Source organism: Natrix helvetica, assembly GCF_964273705.1.
Source record: "Natrix helvetica genome assembly, chromosome: Z".
NCBI lineage: Eukaryota > Metazoa > Chordata > Lepidosauria > Squamata > Natricidae > Natrix > Natrix helvetica.
In genome coordinates, this window is record NC_138554.1 from 63526062 (window position 1) to 63544801 (window position 18740).

At 35.5% G+C, this 18740-nt stretch overlaps 1 protein-coding gene across 9 annotated transcripts in view; it reads right to left on the reverse strand.

Moving 5' to 3' along the window:
- Window positions 1-1338: 1338 nt before the first annotated feature.
- The window catches only part of IKZF1 (IKAROS family zinc finger 1), an 87204-nt gene continuing 69802 nt past the window's right edge, over window positions 1339-18740 (reverse strand). For 4 of the 9 annotated variants that reach the window (XM_081969792.1, XM_081969789.1, XM_081969791.1 and 1 more), the window contains 4 exons: window positions 10848-11015; window positions 9505-9630; window positions 5529-5663; window positions 1339-3221 (listed from right to left, as the gene is read on the reverse strand). In XM_081969792.1, coding sequence (XP_081825918.1) covers window positions 2515-3221; window positions 5529-5663; window positions 9505-9630; window positions 10848-11015 — 1136 coding nt within the window. In that variant the 3' untranslated portion in view covers window positions 1339-2514. The remainder of the gene's footprint in view (window positions 3222-5528; window positions 5664-9504; window positions 9631-10847; window positions 11016-18740) is intronic. The other 5 variants (XM_081969793.1, XM_081969790.1, XM_081969795.1 and 2 more) reach the window with 3 other exon arrangements.

Here is an 18740-nt window from a genome sequence, read left to right on the forward strand (position 1 = left end):
AAACTAGAACAAGAAACACCATAAACTCTGATCATACAATAGTTGATGTCTATTCAAAGACAGAATATATTAACTTTAAATGTACTTATGTCTTGTGGACCACACAAGATTGTTTAGGATTACCTGATCATCGTACTGATGTTCACCTACAAGTTGACCATTTTGTTCAGTGAATGGAGCCAAGCCTCAAATTCCACGGAATGTGAACATATATCAGTCTATACATTTGGGAAAAATCAGTGTGTGCAATGTAATGTGCTTATGAAAAATGATAAATCAAAATGAAGGCTCACCAGTGAAAACCCACTTTTAGATATTACAAATTTAAAAGCTAAATATAGAAGAGGCCAATTAGAAGGGGCAATAGTTTTAGGTGTATGCTTCATTTCTTTAAAATGTTTACTAAAAATGTATGGAGTACAACAAATATTTGGTAAAATGTTCATTGAAGGGCCTTGAAGTGTACCTGAAGTGGTTGTGACTCCCTATTCAACATATACCCCATGACAAACAGTTGATATTTATAACATGTTGACAAACATGTTATATAACATATGAACAATCTTTCACTGTTATCAAATGGATGCATACCAAATTCTTCAAGTTGAAGAACAGAGACAAAACTATTATAAAAAGAAAAATGCGCTTTAAGTGCAAACTGAACAAAGTATGGGGTTTGCAGGAATGATTTAACTTGGTAGTGCAGTGGTACTCGGTACTTGACTGCTTCAAAACTCATTGAATTTGATGAGGAAAATGTTGTTCCGGTACTCATCATTTGTTTGGTGATCATCACAATGCAAAATGGGGGATAGCAGCAGAAAGCATAAAGTTGGGAAAATTGCTGCAAAAGGAAGCGGGAGATAGCTGCAGAGGGCAGCCCGGAAGTCAGCCATGCTGGAAAGTTCACTGACATGGGAAAAAGGAACAGATAAGCTCTTCCTGGCCAAAACAAAAGGTCATGATAAGTCACATAATTTGTTTGATCCTCATCTTTTTAAAGCTTGTTGCACCTCCTGGAAAAAATTAAGGATGAGTTTCAAGGTACCTCTGTATTGAGTTTTTCATAAGAATATCTCCTTCAAATAATCTCAACATTGTAGCTTTCCCTATTTTCTACTAGATGCAGCATTAAAACCACAAAACAACAAAAAAGTGTATTGGTGGAGACTATCATCAGTTTTACAATCAGCAAGAAGTTGGGCCACTTATCTATAATGTGTCAAATTGATCTATAAAAAAGGTGTTATCCTAATTGGGCATGTTTTACATAAAAAGTTTGGATAAGTATGAACAGCCTTATGCAACTGAATCAAATGAAATCAGGCTAACACTGAATTTGTATAGTTTGTTATATATCATTTATCAATATTATCAACTAATAAGACTAAAAGCTACCAGCATCAATATTCAACAAAGTGAACATAAATTTCACACAATAGCCCTAATAAAATGTCCTCCCTTCTTCTATGCCTAAAAGTTGCACAAGTGATGAATATGTGTTTTAAAGAAGAAGAAAAAACATTGTTAACCAGCATCGTTATGTCCTTTCCCAGCTTCCAAGTTGTTTTATAAACTGAATTGCATGAGAAACAGAATACTGCACTGCCATAAGGCAAGAACAGATAAAAATACAGCATATATGTAATTGTTCCAAATTATACAATAGGCTTTCTTTTATATTTCACCAGTCAGATTTTGCAATTGATTTACACTGAATCAGTTTTAAGATTAGTTTGTAGTTGTATCAAAACTGAATCATTGGTCCTTGAAGATATTTTTACTTAAAAGATCTAGATTTGGGCAAAGCACTTTATGCTTTCACAAATTAATTGGTGCAAGTAAATTTTTCTTTAAATAACTCATGAAAATGATATCTACAATTAACATAATAGCATTGGTGCTCTATTTTCAGAGCAACACAACTTTAAATTATTCTGGCCATACTCTGCTTCCATTAACTAAATCGTGGGATCAGAGCATTCACATCTTATAAGTTAGAAAAAAAATTGTTTCTGTTGACACAAAGAGTAGGCAGAAAAATGAGTGGTTTTAACTTGTTCTAAGTCTAGATTGTTGATTTAAGGAACCACCAAATTATTACAAAAATTTTATGGTGTAAAAAGTGTATTTTCAAAACATCTGCATAAAATGTGCTAATTTTATCTTTCCACATTTCAGTCAAATTCAGAGATGAGTGTGCACAATTAACAACCTTAAATGGGAGGGGTGCGGGAGTGGGAGTACACTTGCTAACAAGAAAAAGTTTATTTCACTTAACGAAAAGTTTCTGTTTACTACACTAACATTTTTGTTTACCTACATTTGCAAAAAACCACTATTATCAATATAAAACTGTTTCATGTATGCATGCTATAAGAAGAGCTCATTTCTGGCAGCCCAGCTTTCTGATATGTATTTTTATTGACTACTATCCTGGTCATTGTAGTTTTTTAAAAAAATTCTTTATGGCTGCTGTTCATGTATCTCCAAATACTAACTACTGCAAAAGTTTTAATTCATGTGGAAGCGGTGTTCCCCTCGAGTTATGTGGGAAGAAAACTCATATCTATCCTGGCTGTGATAGCCACACATATTACACTCAAAAGGATTGCGGAACCCATGACAACCCATGTGGATGGTATACATTACATGGTCTAGAAAAAGAATTCTACAGTGTTCACATCTGTAGACTTTTACTTGCTCCCCATTGCCATTGATTACTTTGAAAGCATCTTGGGAGCTGTCATTGCTTCCTCTTAGGACATCATATTGCCTGTGTTCTTCTTTTATGGAGAGGCCATTCCGTGCATGAGGCACTATGTGGTTGGTTAGGTATATTAAACCACTACGTTCTTCATTATTGCTCTCGGTATCAGTAGAATCTTGGCCGCTGTTGCTGGGTGAAGGGTCCCTTTCTGAAGAGATGGACTTGGTTTTAGAAAGTAGCAGTAAGTTTTCCACTGCACTGTCCTGAGCTGCATGATTGGCTCGAGCATGGTTGTCTCCAAGGGGTTTGTGAAGCTGATACATTGGACTGATGACAGACACTCCTTCTGAGCCACCAGGGGGTGTCTGCACCAAAGGGCGCAAAGATTCTGCCCCTAGATAATTGATGGCATTATTAATAGCTTGGTCAATGACATGGGTTTGCATCATATCATTCTCCTTTTCATAATTGGTGGTTGCATCATAGGGCATATCAGAAATACACTTCTCACCTGCAATCCAAAGTATATCAGAGTTAGGCTTAGTTTTGAAATATTTTTCAAAACATCAGGCCTGATCAATAAGAGCTGATAATGACACTGGGAAAATATGAATAATCTGCACACAAAGATAATAAATTGAGAAGGTGTGCACAAAGGCAAAGTATCTAGAATGAAATATTTCTAATACATTTTAGCAGAATCTCTGTTTGGAATTCAATTGAACTTGCCAATTTTCTGGCATGTTTGTGACTATTATTTTGTTTGGTTAATACAAGTCATCATTTGAAGCCTTCCTTCCTGAATAATGTAGGTGCATTTGTATTTTTTAAATTCTTCTTACTAGGAGACAAAACCTGATCCTTTGGAGTATGAGCCTTCACACACTGCACCATACCTGTGAACTGTCAGAATTATCACCCAATGGGAAAAGATATTCTTTCTTGTGACCAAAGCAGAATTGTGGCTACTAAACATCTGAATTACTTGATTTCATTTTGATAACTTCATGTTTTTAGGGCCTAAATCTAGATCTTACTTAAATTCTTGCTGTCATTATTGTTATCTTCCTACACTACACTGTAAATAACTGACAGGAAATAGTACTCTTCTAAGTCTTCATAGCTGGCAAGATTTCTTATTATGACAATAAGGAAGTGAGAGAATGAAAAATGCATCTTCCTCTAGTCCCATGCCAGGACTAATCCATAACCAAAAGTGTTCTTCTCAAAGTTATTGAACATCCCTGTTTGTTCCATATGCATAGATTTTATATTCTGGAAAAATGCATGGCACTTTATTTAGATAGTGTTTCTGAACTTAAGAAAGTATGTGAGTATTTTTTATCTACAATGTGAGATCATCAGATGAGGCTGCCTTTATTACAAAAGTTTCTGGGCAGAAATAGGGAACACTATTGTCACATCTCCTGAATGCCAAGCCTATGCTTCTGGCAACATCATTCTCTTCAGAAATTAGTAATGCTCTTATTCCTGTAGCATGCAATTATGCTCTGCAAGACTAAGAGTTTTATGAGATCATTTTTGTTGTGTATCTGAATTACTACTGAAGTGCTCAAATTTATACTGATGGGACATAAGAATTTTGTATAGTTTTCATCCTGTTTCAGAAGCACTAATAAGAAGCTAGGTATAGTGAACAGGGTGAATAATTTTCAAATATTAATAAAAATTCTGCATATACATGAATATCTTCTGTGGACTAAACACAATAGGTATTGTTTGTTCCATTTCTATGCAACATTATAAAAATTATGTTGGTAAACTTTAGATATAATCAGTAGATTTGGTTGCAAAATCTGAATTTTCTCAATACCTAATGTGTTGCTATTAATTAATTTTCTCTTTTGAGATTAGATAATATTGAACCAATCAGAATAAGCACTGGACCAGTAGTTACTTTAAATTAGAGCCCATGCTGGACTTTTATTTTAAAAAGGGGGACATTATAGGAGACATAAGAGAAAACTATCAAATCAAAAAAAGTGTTTTTGCCCAAGTCAGAAGGCCTTACTTCTCATTCAATTAGTCTAGTATTCTCAGAGGGTCAGAATACTACAAATTTCTCAGAAGTACAATTTTAGGAATGGTGAATCCATGACTCTTCAAGGTGCTGAATTAACTTCAGTCAGTATCAGTTGCCAAGGCAGGAATGGTAGGAGTTGTTCTATTTGAAAAGACATAGATTCAATCTTGGTAAATAATTGATTGATTAATTCCATGTCAGATTAGGTCAATTGCTAAGTTTTTGCATGCCAGAGATTCCCCCCAAGTGCAGACATCATCTTCCCATCTTACATATCTTTCCCTATGTGTGAAACTTCATACTGGAGGTGGTTGGTTAATCAAGTTCAACGCCACCTCCCTCCCATATGTCCAGCATCCTTCTTTGCCATCTTTGTCTCTAAGATTGTTAATGTTTTTTCTGCTGTTTTATACTGAATATTATTAATGTTTCTATTTTTTATATGTTGTAAGTCACTCAGAATCGTTGGATACAAGATGGGTGGAATATACATTTCATAAATAAATAAATAAGCTATTTCTATGTTCATGTTTCTGCTTCCCTCACAGGTCAAATCAGTGGCAGGGGCAAGACACTTTTTGGACACTTTCAATTATGTCAGTGCTGTTTTACTGATTCAAAATCGTTGCATATTTTTTACTTCACCACTACTAAGAGGAGCTTGGAATCCACAATTTTTGATTAATTGTTTTGCTCTTTCTATTGTTACACAGCAATACAATTAAAACTAAAGAATCCAACCAGGAGAAAGAGGGAGCAACATTTAGTTCTTACCAACAAATTTCTGAGGCAGAGAACTCTTACGTTTGGCGACGTTACTTGCTAGTCTGTCCAGCATAAGGGAGCGCTCTGATCCCATCTTACACAGGTCTTCAGCCATTTCACTTTGGCTGGTTTCCTCTTTCATGACTGGAAAAAAAGTGTTAAAGGACACCAGATGTTTTAAGGCACACTTATTTCCAAATTTTTCTGAAACTCTGCTGTCAGGCTCTAAAGCTGAGAAGCAACAAAAAGAAAGGTAGTTTGGGGTATCGGATAACTAAATCCTCTAACACAGAGATGCAAAATCCAAGTACCCATTATCATTTTTAATGCAAGAGAATATGAAATGAATTAAATGGAATGAATAATTCCTACTTTAGTTTGAATTAAGATTCAGTTCAGCTTAGATTTACTTTTTCCTTCTGGTTTCATCCATTTCTTTGTCCCACCTACTTTTTTTAAAAAACAAAGCCCTTCTCTGAAAAACAAATCAACAGTAACAAAAGTGCAGCAGCATAGTTTGTGACAGTGGTAACCAGTGGCTTTGTGAGTGGGCACAGCTGCTATTAAGAAACAACATATAAAAGATAGGCATAGAGCAAAAGTGTGGAGGAAGGAAATGTGACAACTCCCTGTTTCTTCTTTCTTGGGCTCCAGAAGGGAGTAACAAGTCCTACCTAATAAACAAGTGAAATAGGATGTTTTCTCTTTAACCAACAAGCTTTACTGTTCATGTTTCCTGGAGAAACAGAGAAAACTATTTCATTGAATTCTAGTGCAGAGCCTCATTAAGGAAGCCCACCTCACTTTGCTGTGAAGAATATTTATTTTTCTCTAGCTATGTTCATAAGAAATAACAAAGTTGTAGAATAATTATAGAGATGTTATTCTACAGCTTCCTTGTATTTTCGCCAGAGTATGCTAGAGGTGGCTTGTGAAACTCCAGGTTTGAATTTGAAGTGAAGATCAATCAGGAGACTTAATATAAATCAAATAAAGCAATGATCTTTAATAATTTTCTACTTCCCCCTTTCACTGTGTGTGTGTGGGGGGGAATTCTGTTCCTCTCCCATAATAGTTTCTCATCCTTCAAGTTGCTGTTTCATTGTAAAGCAGCTGAAAAAGGTCTGTCCATAGTGTTATTCCAGAAGACAGAGAGATTCTGAAGTTCATTTTTTCATTTCTTTAATACAAACCATTTGTTTTGTGTATTTGCAAAGGAGATACAATCCATTACTCTTATTATGGTTACCTGTTGGCATTCACATACTACTCCTACTCTACTACCCATATTTCCTGTTCTGTGTTGAAATCCATTGTTCTTGTGCAAAATGATGGTTTTGCATCACCCCAACACCTAAATGTTTTCTATTTTCTACTTGATTGTAAATCACTGGCTATCTATTAAAGCATTGTCCTGAATCACTGTTCATTCCACCGAGCTTTCTAAATGTGGGACTTATGTCAACTGATTCCAAATTATTTTCATTTTTTTTGTGCAATCACGGTATTATTGGTTCTCTACAAAGTATTTCCAGTCATCTATACTGAGTTAGAAGTACACATTTGTGTGAAAAAAAAGTCTGTTTTTTTTCTGTTGTGATATTCTGATTTATGTGTCATCTACACTGATTAATAGATATTGTGAGTTCAAATATCTACACATTTGGAATTATTTTGATTGGTCACAATACTATATATATATATATATATATATATATATATATATATATATATATATATATATATATATATATATATATGTGTGTGTGTGTGTGTGTGTGTGTGTGTGTGTGTGTGTGTGTGTTTGTGTGTGTGTGTGTGTGTGTATATATATATATATATATATATATATATATATATATATATATATATATATATATATATATATATAGTTTTTGAAATAAATAGTTTAGTACACAGTCTTATAGATTCTCACTACAATCTAGAAACAAAAGTAACCCTTTGTGAAAATCAATTTTCTGTATTTAAAAGTTCCCCACTTAGCAAAAATGAAAAGGTCTCAAAACATCAACTATTAGAAGTATCCCAGCTGCTTTCCAGCATTACTTTGACAGACATCAACTTTAGATTATCTGAAAATGTGACAGCTATGCAAGCAAAGAGCCATGGTGGTGCAGTGGTAATAATGCAATATTGCAGGCCAACTCACTGCTCACTCCAAGAGTTCAATTCTGAATGGTTCTAGGTGACTCAACCTTCCATCCTTCTGAGGTTGATAAAATGAGGATCTAGATTATTGGGCGCAATATGTTGACTCCATAAATTGCTTATGAAGCAGTCAGTATATAAGTGCTATTGCTATTGCCCAAAACACATTAAATGCGGCATCTGCATATGAGGCCTAAAGCAACATAACCTACTGATGTGCTAATCTACAGAAAGTATCTTCAGGACATCCACCTGATACAACCACTTCATGTGCTATTCTATATCCCAACTGAGCTGATAATCTATTTCTAGATTGAAGGGGTCCTAGTGTCTCCCACATGATGGATCAGCCTACCTGAAAGCTAAGTTACCATAAGCTTTGGCATTATGTTACAAAGTGAAAACAGCAGGACTCTGAACACTACCCATTTTTATGATGCTGATAACCGAAGAAGTTGATGCAGTTGGAAATTATATTATTTTCATTGAGTTACTTCTGTTTTGTGAATTACTATATACTTCTTTATTTATTTGGTGTTTTTTTTTAGATTTGATAATTTTTATTGTAGTCTGCCATGAGTCACATAATTTACTAGCAGAAATATAATTATGAGCAAGCAAAATTTAAAATGCACTGACAGGATCGAAGCAATTTTAATTCTTTTTCATCATACACAGTAATAGGTGTATCAAAAATGTTTTATCTAGTCTTGTTACAGGGACTAGACACAGTCTGTATCCTGAAAGGACCTTACTTGCTACATAGTGTTTGATGGCAATGCTAGGTATTGTGTTTCCAATAATCCAAAGTATGCCTACAGAAAATGTGCAATAGTCTTGTGGGGCCTTCTGGCTTTAAACTTTGCAAAATGAATGTGATATTTTTAAAACAGTATATAAGAAAAGTTGTATATCATTCATATCTAATAAATTCCGATATGCAATTAGTATGCAACTGAAGTGCTCATAACCCACAATTACCTCAACTTTAAGAAACAGTAGTCTTCATCTTTTTCTCTATGCACATTAATGCCTGTCCATATTTTACTGTGCCTTCAGCAAAGATGGAATAAGCATGAATTGTCCCCTTCCTTTCAAATGAATGGCTGCATTCATTTGTGTATGTATGTGTGTTTGTACCTTATAATATACAATCACTGAAATGGTTGATTAGCGAGTGCTGAAATAGGAACAAGAGAAAGAATGTTTCTTCTAAAATAATTTCCATCTTAAAGAACATTTTTTCTTGGAAGATAAAAGTATTGTAGCTCATGTTTGGAGGTTTCCCAGATATTCCTACTTCATATTTTACTCCATGCATCTGATATTGCAAGAGTTAGGAAAGAATTCAGTATTGGAGGGGGGGGGGAGATTGCTGATTGAGAAAGGCAGGGAAGATTGATGACCACACTATTGAACCTGTAAACAGAAAGATGAAATAGCTTCTTGTTGCTATGACAGTAAAATCACTTATAAAATTCTCTGAAAAGATGTAGCTGTTTGAAAGGAAGCAAGGGAAAGAAAGTGGGCAGCAGAAAAGTAGCCATTCAAAGATAAGGCAAAGAAAAAAGGAGGGAATCACTTGCTCAACTTCAACTGAGAAATTGTAACCAGACAAGAGGCAATAACTATTTCTCACATTCAATCTCTTTGTCTTTAGAATTCGGTCAATCTCTTCCACCCTGAACTTATCCGTGCTTTCTGCAGTTCCTAAAAACACTAGTACTCCAGGAGAGCACTGGACTACTCATAGAACTGGGCCTTATAATTTCATCTTATTATGAAGCTAATCTTGCCTTTTGCTTTGTATTCTTACCCGGATAGAGGCCACCTGAAAGATTCATGGTTTGTAAATAGTTGTGGCAGCGCTCCTTATGTTCTTCCAAAGAGCTTCGCTGCTTATAACTCCGACCACAATATCCACATTTATGAGGTTTGCCAACTGCAGGGGGAAATGGAATTTATTGTAGAAACTCAAAGAGATCTGGGATAATATAGTCCAGATAATGTGAATCAAATATGTACAAACAGCCAGACTCAACAGGCATCCTGAAGAATGCAAAGGATATTTTTTACAGCAATTTTTGGGGCATGTAAATCGGTCATGTTGTAATGAAAACAGGTCGATAGGACTCAAAATATCGGGGGAGGGGGAGATGCCATTAATAAGAGGAAAAATTTGTCAAATTAGAATTTGCTCAACTCTGGCTTGAAAGTTTGAGTTTAATACAAATAAATTTAATAATGAATAAAACTTGCCTGATTTTTAAAATAATTTTTAAAAGTTATTTTGCATTGTTTCTACAAGAAAAGCTATAAACAGGAAATTTTGAGTTGAAAACTGTTTAAATGCCAAGGTTCAAAGCTGCATTCTATGCAGGTAATATTAAATGCTTATATCTAATAGTGAATAAATTTTAACTGCTAATTTTGTCCAATATTGCTTCTATCTTTCTAAAACAGATTTATCTAGGGTGGGGTTTTTTACTTATCAAATAAAGCAATGCTCCCCCAATTGAATACAGCATAATAGAGTTGGAAGAGATCTTGGAGGACTTCTAGTCCAACCCTTTACTCAAGCAGGAGACTCTACACCATGTCAGACTAATGGTTGTCCAATTTTGTCTTTAAAACCATTAGTGTTGGCGCACCCACAACTTCTGGAGGCATGTTGTTCCTATATATAAGGATATAAGGAACAACCTATACTGTATAATTATATTTTCAGTTGGGCTCATCTATGGAATTGTTGGCCTTATGTAATAAGTTTGCAAATTTATGATTCATTAGTTTTAGAGTGCTAATACATGGTCAAACATTTATTAAAAATAATAAATAGTTCTGAAGCAAATATATAGTTTGCTTATATGCTTGACAACAAAAGATCATGAGAAAAAAGTATATGGGCTGCTGGCCTGCATACAAATTGCTAGGAAATACATTTTTCCAAGTCTGTTATTCTGTTCTGTTTTGTGCAAGTCTACCTGAAAATTTAACTGAAGTGCAACTAACCAAATGCCTAGTAGGCCCCTGGTTTCAGTTGAGGTTAGAAGAAACCTGAACTAAGTTAGCATTAATCTCAAATCATTTTGTAGATATAATTTGGTTTGGCCAAGTAGCAAGCAAAACCTTTCTAGAATTTTCTACCATGGAACCTACCGGAATGGGTCCTCAGATGGCCCGTAAGAGCATCTCTACGACGGCAAGCATAGTTACACAAGTGGCACTTGAAGGGCTTTTCGCCGGAGTGTAACTTTATGTGGCGGAGAAGGTTGCCCTTTTGAGTAAAGGATGCCCCACACTGATTACACTGGAAGGGGCGTTCGCCTACAGGGAGAATGAGAGGGAAAAATACGTGAGAACAAAACTCTTACAAGGTAATAGGAGGATGATTTCAGTGAGAAAGTTGTTTTCCAACTGGCGCTCTGTGACTTCCACCAGCTGCAGGTTTGATATAACATGAGCCTTTCAGACTAAACCTGCCAGTTCCTTAATGCTTCACTGGCTGGGTCAATTTGATCTGAAAATCTAATTTTTTTTCTAAATCAGAATGGCACATCACAATGCAAATTCAAACTCATTTAAATAAAGTGACTGCAACATTTTGTGTTGAAGAGCCACTCTTCCTGATCAGCAGTTTTGGAATAAACCAATATCCAATTTTGCATGTTGTGGCATTTGGTGGGTTTTTTTAATGTGGCTTTTTTCAAAGGGTCTTTAAAATATGCCACTGAAGCAGCAAAATAAAAAGGAAACTCATTAAAAATGCATTTCAGGATCACAAGTTCATTTCAGCGTTACATTCTTATATTTAAATGAAAGGCACTTCATTATAACAGTTATAATAACTTCTTTTCATTTACATTTTCCCTGTATTTTCCCTTTCAATTTCTTCTCCATTACCTGACTGTCCCTAAGCAGCCAAATCAGGAAAGAGACAGAAAAGTGTGGGGGCAGATGGGCGAGTGAGAGGGTGGGGAAGGGTGGAGTGGGATGGACTAAAAAAAGGAAGTTAAGACAGAGCAAAGGAGACAGCATCTTCCACACAGACCTCCTAACTCTCATTGCCGATATATTATGTCACAGATGGACTGCAGACTTGTTTGTTTTGTTTGCATTGGTTCTTTTGGTTTTGGTTTTAAAAAACAGCCCAGAGTAATTAATGTCTGATTCACATTTTAGGATTTATACATGGAATTGTTTTATTGTTAAAATTATCTTTTGAAGAGAATAGGCTCTTTTGGTTAGACCATATTTTACTACCATTGCCAATTGAGCATTTTAAGAAAACAATATGCTAATTAGTTTGGTAATATTTACATATTAATCACAATTCAAGATAGATGCCTTGCTAGATACTAAAGGAAGCTAGAAAACATTGTCTTGAAGCTAATCAAGCACTCCTGCTTATCTATAACAATTCTTCTGTATTCTTTATTTTGCTAACATGCCAGAACTAAAGTAACTTCAACAAAGGCAAATTTTATTTTCCCTCTTGACCAGTTTAAATTTGTTCTCTCTACATTTTATTAGCCAGATCTGATCAACAGTACAGTAAATCATTCTTTCTTTCCTTTCTCCCATATCCTTTGTGTAACCTCATAGTAATTCAGCTATTACGTAGCAGAGGAATTTAGTAAAGTGCTGTAATAAAATGTGTGGATGACCTTGAAAAACATGGGAAGAGTTGCTGCCTAGAAAACAATCAGACAAGAGAGACCATAATGCCATAATGGTCAGAGAAAGAAACTTAGGAAGGACTCCTCCTAATGGATCAAGCAGTTAAAAATGGTGACAGAATGTTTGTACTTTCAGATTTGCACATTTCTGTTAATATACCTTCACAATAAAGTTGAATTAACTCATCTAGTCATGTTTCCTGTCTGGTTTACTTGGGAGAGCTGACACCACTCTTGCAAATCTGAAAGTACAAGTTTCCTGCCACCACTTTTAACATCTTGATGCATTAGAGCAAGTCTTTCCTAAGTTTCTTTCTCTGACTGCTAAGCTGCCGTGCCTCTCTTGTCCAATTGTTTCCTAGGCAGCATTCCTTTCACTCATTCCACAAGTTCATCTACATTACAGGTGCCCCTGCCTCACCACGACCTAACTCCTTTTCTCTTCTCTATCAATCATTACTCCTGTCAAGCATTACAGGTCCCCATTAAATGCTGAAATATGACATTTTGATATAAACACTTACACCCTGTCTAATAAAGGCAAGAGATCCAATGAGGCAATCAATCTGCATCTAAATAGATCCAAAAAGAAGGGCCATTTCCATAATCCTTTTAAATTATTATTTAAATATTTTTCTGAGAAATTATTAGATATTTCTAGATACATTTATCTTAATAAGCTAATACAACTCAAAATATTTTAGATGTAACCAATAAATGTTTTTGTTCAAAAGGAAAATTTATTCCAAAGGGAAATTTGAATTTAAAATATTGAACTGTTAAAATAATCATTTTGTCAACATTTTTTCTTTTCACTTCTAATCTTATTACTCTAATTGAACAGTATGTTAACGTTTAGCAAGTCATATTCCTTCCTACTCCCATACTGTAGTTTTGGTATTTTTTTTCTTAAAACTAGTTTGATAGATTGGCCAAAAAGTTTATTTTAGAAAATTAATGTTTACTGATTTCTTGGCCATTAAGGCAATGTTATATCCTTCCATAACAAACTATACCTCTGTTCAATCAACTTGATAAGTTATTGTGAGATCCAAAAGAGATATTCTTTATTTAATTTAAAAAGGTTGTCTATAAATGTAATAAACATGTACCGTAGAACGTTTGTGCTAGAGTTATTTGATCAAAAATATTACTTTTTCTCACATTTTTCTCAAATTCTGAGTCTTCAGAATTTAGTCTGTGGTTCAAGGTTTTTAAAATGTGTGGTAGCATTTCACTACAATTCTCAGATCCACAGTTATTATTTAAAAAGTGACAGTAATGTAGAATCATGCCTGGGATTCCATTTCTTGCCATTTATTTCTACAATTTTCTGGAAAGGAACAAACGGATAAGGAGCCAGATGTGCTAATTTTTTTTATTCAGTTCTTACACCTAAAAACATAAGCAGATTGGTTCAGTGGCTAAGTCTTGCTCTCGAAATGATGAGATAGAGTTCAAGTTCTGACTTAGGTGTGAAAGTTGCTGGGTGACTTAGTACTAATGACTCACTTTCAGCCCTTCAAAGGAAACAATGGCAAATCACTTCTGAAAAATGTGCCAGAGAAAATAGTGTAAAGTTGCTTGTGTGATCATCAGGAGTCCAGTCTCATTCAAAGAGTCTAGAATTGGTACAGAAGTGGCATCTTTTAACAAAGTAATATTTTGTGGAAATCTGCATTAGATGTAGGTCTATTTAGCAGGAATTGCACACCATGTTAATCTCTAAAAGGCAGCCCATTCTTTTAAAATTACTCTCCCTACATGTAATGAAACTGGAGAAATACAAAAACCCATTTAATTGGTCTAAGTATAATCTTTATTGTCATTGTACTTAAATACAATGAAATTGTAATATTGTATAGTTCAATATGGATGCAGATAGATGAGGAAATATGTAACATTGCCCCCCTTACTGCAAAGAACATAGAAAATTCTGTGAAAATGTCATGCTTAAAAGGGATTTGGAATATTCCATATTGTTTGGAAAGGTGTAGTGGGGATGAACACTTTGTCAGAAAATATCATCCATATTTCTGTTGCAACATAATGTAAACATCATCAGGGTTGCCAGGTATAAATAAGTTAATCATGTGGCTACTATATAAAACATATGCTGTAGAAATCAGTGAAAAAGAAAATGCACAATTATAGAACAGATAGTACCTGGCTAACTCTAAGAGGGATCTAGGGGTCCTAGTGGACCATCCCTTAAGTAACAGTGAGCAGTGTGCTACCAAAAAAAGCTGCATCAGTGACAGCATCAAGATCATGAGAAGTGACAGTACTACTTTATATCACACTAGTGAGACCACACCTGGAATGCTATATCCATTCTGGTCACCATGATACAAAAAGAATGCTGAGACCCTAGAAAGAGTGCAGAGAAGAACAACAAAGATGATAAGGAGAATGCTGGCTAAATGGTATGAGGGTTAAGGCAACTAGGAATGTCTAGCCTAATGAAAAGAAGGCTTAAGAACAACATAATCATTTCTTCCAATAGTTGAGGGGCTATCACAAAGAAGAGGAGCTTGACTTATTCTCCAAAGCATCTCCGTGTAGGACAAGAAGCAATGGATGGAAGCTCATATAACAATTCAATCTAAAACCAAGAAGAAATTTCCTGACCGTAAGAACAATGAATCAGTGGCATAGTTTGCCCCCTGGGATTGTGGTTACTCCATTGCTGGAGGTTTTCAAGAAAAGATTGGACTGCCATTTCTTCTAGATACAATCCTTTTGCCTTGGGCAAGTAGTTGGATTAGAAGAACTCCAAGGTCTCTTCCAGCCCTATGTTTTAATGATCCTATGATCTATGATTTCTTTATTACTTATCTGCACTCCATGAAGAGCTTCACTAATAAACTTGCAAGTGTCTGTTAGAATAGCAATAGCATTTATATTTATATACCACGCCACAGTATTTTACAGTACACTCTGGATGGTTTACAATGTAAAATAATTTGGGTGGGTCCTAATTTTACCAACCTTGGAAGGATAGAAGGCTGGAGTTAACCTTGAGCCCCATCAGGATCAAACTCCAGGCTGTAGGCAGAGTTTGTCTGTAATACTGCACTTTAACAGAAACTAAAGGCAAAGGAAAAGATTGAGTGGGTGGAGTTCTAGGAAAAAATCAGCTTCCCTAATCAGGAAATTGGAAACAGTAGCAAACTTTGAGGAAAGAATAAGTGCACTTGCACTGTGAAGCCTAGTTTCTGTGGTAGGGACATATACCAAATGGAAGATAATTCTCTGTGCAACTGTAACATTTTGTTTTGATATGCCTTCACATGGGAAAATTATTTGAAAAATAGTTTTGAAAAAGAAAAAAAAAGATAAATATGATAGAATTAGAATATTGAAAAAAGTGTCTTCCTTTGACTAAGGATGTACATTGTGAAAGAGTAAAAACACATGTTGCATAGAAGAAACAGACTGAAGCAAAGTGCTAGAAAGTTGCAACAGTATCCAAAAAAGAAGTTGGCAAATTAATCCTAAAATTGCAATTAAGCAATATCCACACAGAATTCAGATTTTGTACTATAGAAATTTTTCTTTAAGACAACATAACAAAGGACTAAACTGTGGAATGATTTTGAAATGTGCTATAAGCTTTTTAAGAATGAGGAATTTGGTTACAAAGATTGTTTTCTGATGTGGAAAGAACCTTTGTCTTCTGTTTTAAATACTACATTGTAGATTTATTTGTTTGTTTGTTTGTGTTTGTTTGTGTTTGTTTGTTTATTTGGAAGTCAACTTCCAGCTTAACTTACCTCTTGGTGGCTTTTGTATGAAAATTAACAACACTTTCTTGGAATAGCATGGAAATATCTTGCCACTGCCTTTTCTGAAACATTTTTCAACTTAGATGTCATCTACTGATCATTTGCTACTAAAGTCAGAAATAACAGTGAAATCAATGGTGGAAAATGTGGAATTTAAAATCAATATATTTATAGATACTATTATGACCTTGAAAGACCCAGAGCATTTAAAATCAAATATGGTAGTAGTCATTTTATGGTTATGATACTCCCTAGGACTGTTAGAATAAACAAACATATAAATAATATGATCCCCTCTAACAGTATCTATTTAAATATTTCCAACTTACACAGCAATTAGGCCTAAACAAGCTTGTGTGAAGCATTTTAATTAAAAGCAGGCTACTTGGCATTTACAGTCAAGAAAAAGTCTTATGTGCTATGATTTCAATCAACTGCAGAAAGTGTCAGTATGCTAACCTGTCAAGCACTTATGGAAAGAGAAAAAAAATCAGATAATCTCAGTTACATGTAGGACTTTAAAAAAATAGAAGATATCAAGTATTGTTTTGCGGTCAGGGGAGTCAGGGGAGGCAGAGCCTCACCGCTCTCATCATGAAAATAAAAAAAAAAGGGAAAAGGGAAAAGGCGCTGAGGAGCCTTCTGCACACGTGGTCCGGGAATGTGTGCAGGAGGCTCCTCTAGCCTCAGCCTCCCTCCTGCACATGTGGTCCCATTCCCCACCTTCCTGAGTCAACATGAAGGGGACCGCGGAGCGTGAGCCGTGGTCCCGTGGAGCGCGCTCCGTGGTCCCCTTCATGTTGACTCAGGAGTCAGGAAGGAGGGGAATGGGACCACGTGTGCAGGAGGCTGAGGCAGCTTAAGCCTCCTGCACACGTGGTCCCATTCCCTGCCTTCCTGAGTCAACATGAAGGGGACTGCGGCTCGCGCTGATGACGTCACCAGCCTCACCAGCCATAAACCTCACTGCACGTCACTGGTTTTGAATAACCACATCTGGCAGATATATTGAGGATTGGAGTTACACCTTTTAACTCATATCAGTCATTCATTATATTTGCTATGCTTATGCCAGTAAGGTTGAGTAGTTAAGGCACAAGGTTAGAAACAGGAAGGCTCTGAGTTCCAGTCTCAACTTGGACACAAGCCCATCTGGGGGACTTTGGGCCAGTCACTCTATCTTACCTCTGGGAAGAAGGAAAAGGTAAATCTCTTCTGAAAAACCTTCCTAAGAAAATAGAAGGAGGAAATCCAGATAATTGCTAGGAATCAATACTGACTCAGAGGCACCAAAAACCCCTAGATTATGCAGTGCAATGGTTTTGATCTTTAAAGTTGCTTCATAACAAGTGGGACCATGAAAGTTGCAATTGTTTTATTATGTTTATGCTCCCAAACAGCATTATGGAATATTCAGGAGTTATAGTAAATGTTTTAAACTAAACCTCATACTGTTATCTGATACATGCTGAAATCTCACCATGAGATTGCCATGTGTAGTTTTCATATGCTACTGAAAAAGTAGGATTGGAGATAATTATTTTTGCTTTCTTAGGACTAGATATGTACAAAACCTTCAAAAGAGATGCTTGATATGAGGGAATGGTTATCTGCTACGTTGTGGCTACCCCCAGATATCTCCCCATGCCTGAGCATGCACAGCTATTTAGCTTCGCCAGCATATTGAAGCATGGTTACAGGAATCAACAACATCAAACCTCTTTGCCAGGATCTCCCTTCCTACAAGGTTAAAATTTCTCCTCTATTTCAGTGGCCTTTTCAAACAGACAACCATGACCAGAATGAAGTCAAAACAGCACTTCCCACTTGTTGCAGTCCCTCTTGGTACAGATTAGGTTACAAAGGAGAACATAAGCAGATAAGTAATTATTTCGTAGACTAAAACCTAGAGTCAAAAATAGAAACCTGGAGATAAGAATGATATTTATATAATTTGAGGATCAGAAAACAGTGTTGTATAGAAACATGAAACTTGGGTGAGACAGAGGATTGCTGGTGAAATCAAGAAAATTCAGATCACCCAGCAAAGTAGAGTTAAGTTGAAATTATGGAAAGATTACAAAAAATCAGAATTAACTGTTTATGTCTGTAATTTGCAAATAATGCAAGGTATTTTAAGGCTGCATCTTAAATATACGAAGCATGCATGGAGAATATAATATTCAGGAACAGTTGGACAGCAACAACTTTCTATGCATTCCTGTGGAGGTATGGTCAGGCCAAAAATCCTGTAAAAGGATTCGTTTAATAACTTCCCAGATTTTTCTGCAACACACATGGCTCTGCATGGCAGAAGTTCAATGCTTCCTCATAGAAAAACTGATGTGTCATATAAGGAACCCAAAAAGTACCCTTTTAGGTAAAACATATATATAGAAGGAAAGAATGAAGTATCATTGTTAAAACTGTTTAACTGGTAATAGTATAAAAATGATATCCTATAAGACTGCCTTCTCTGGTTATGTCCCCAATTGCAATTTACAGTATGGTATGTTTTTATGTATCATCCAATCATTGTTCTGCCCAAATAACCAATTTATTATTGTTACTGTTGGTCATATTAT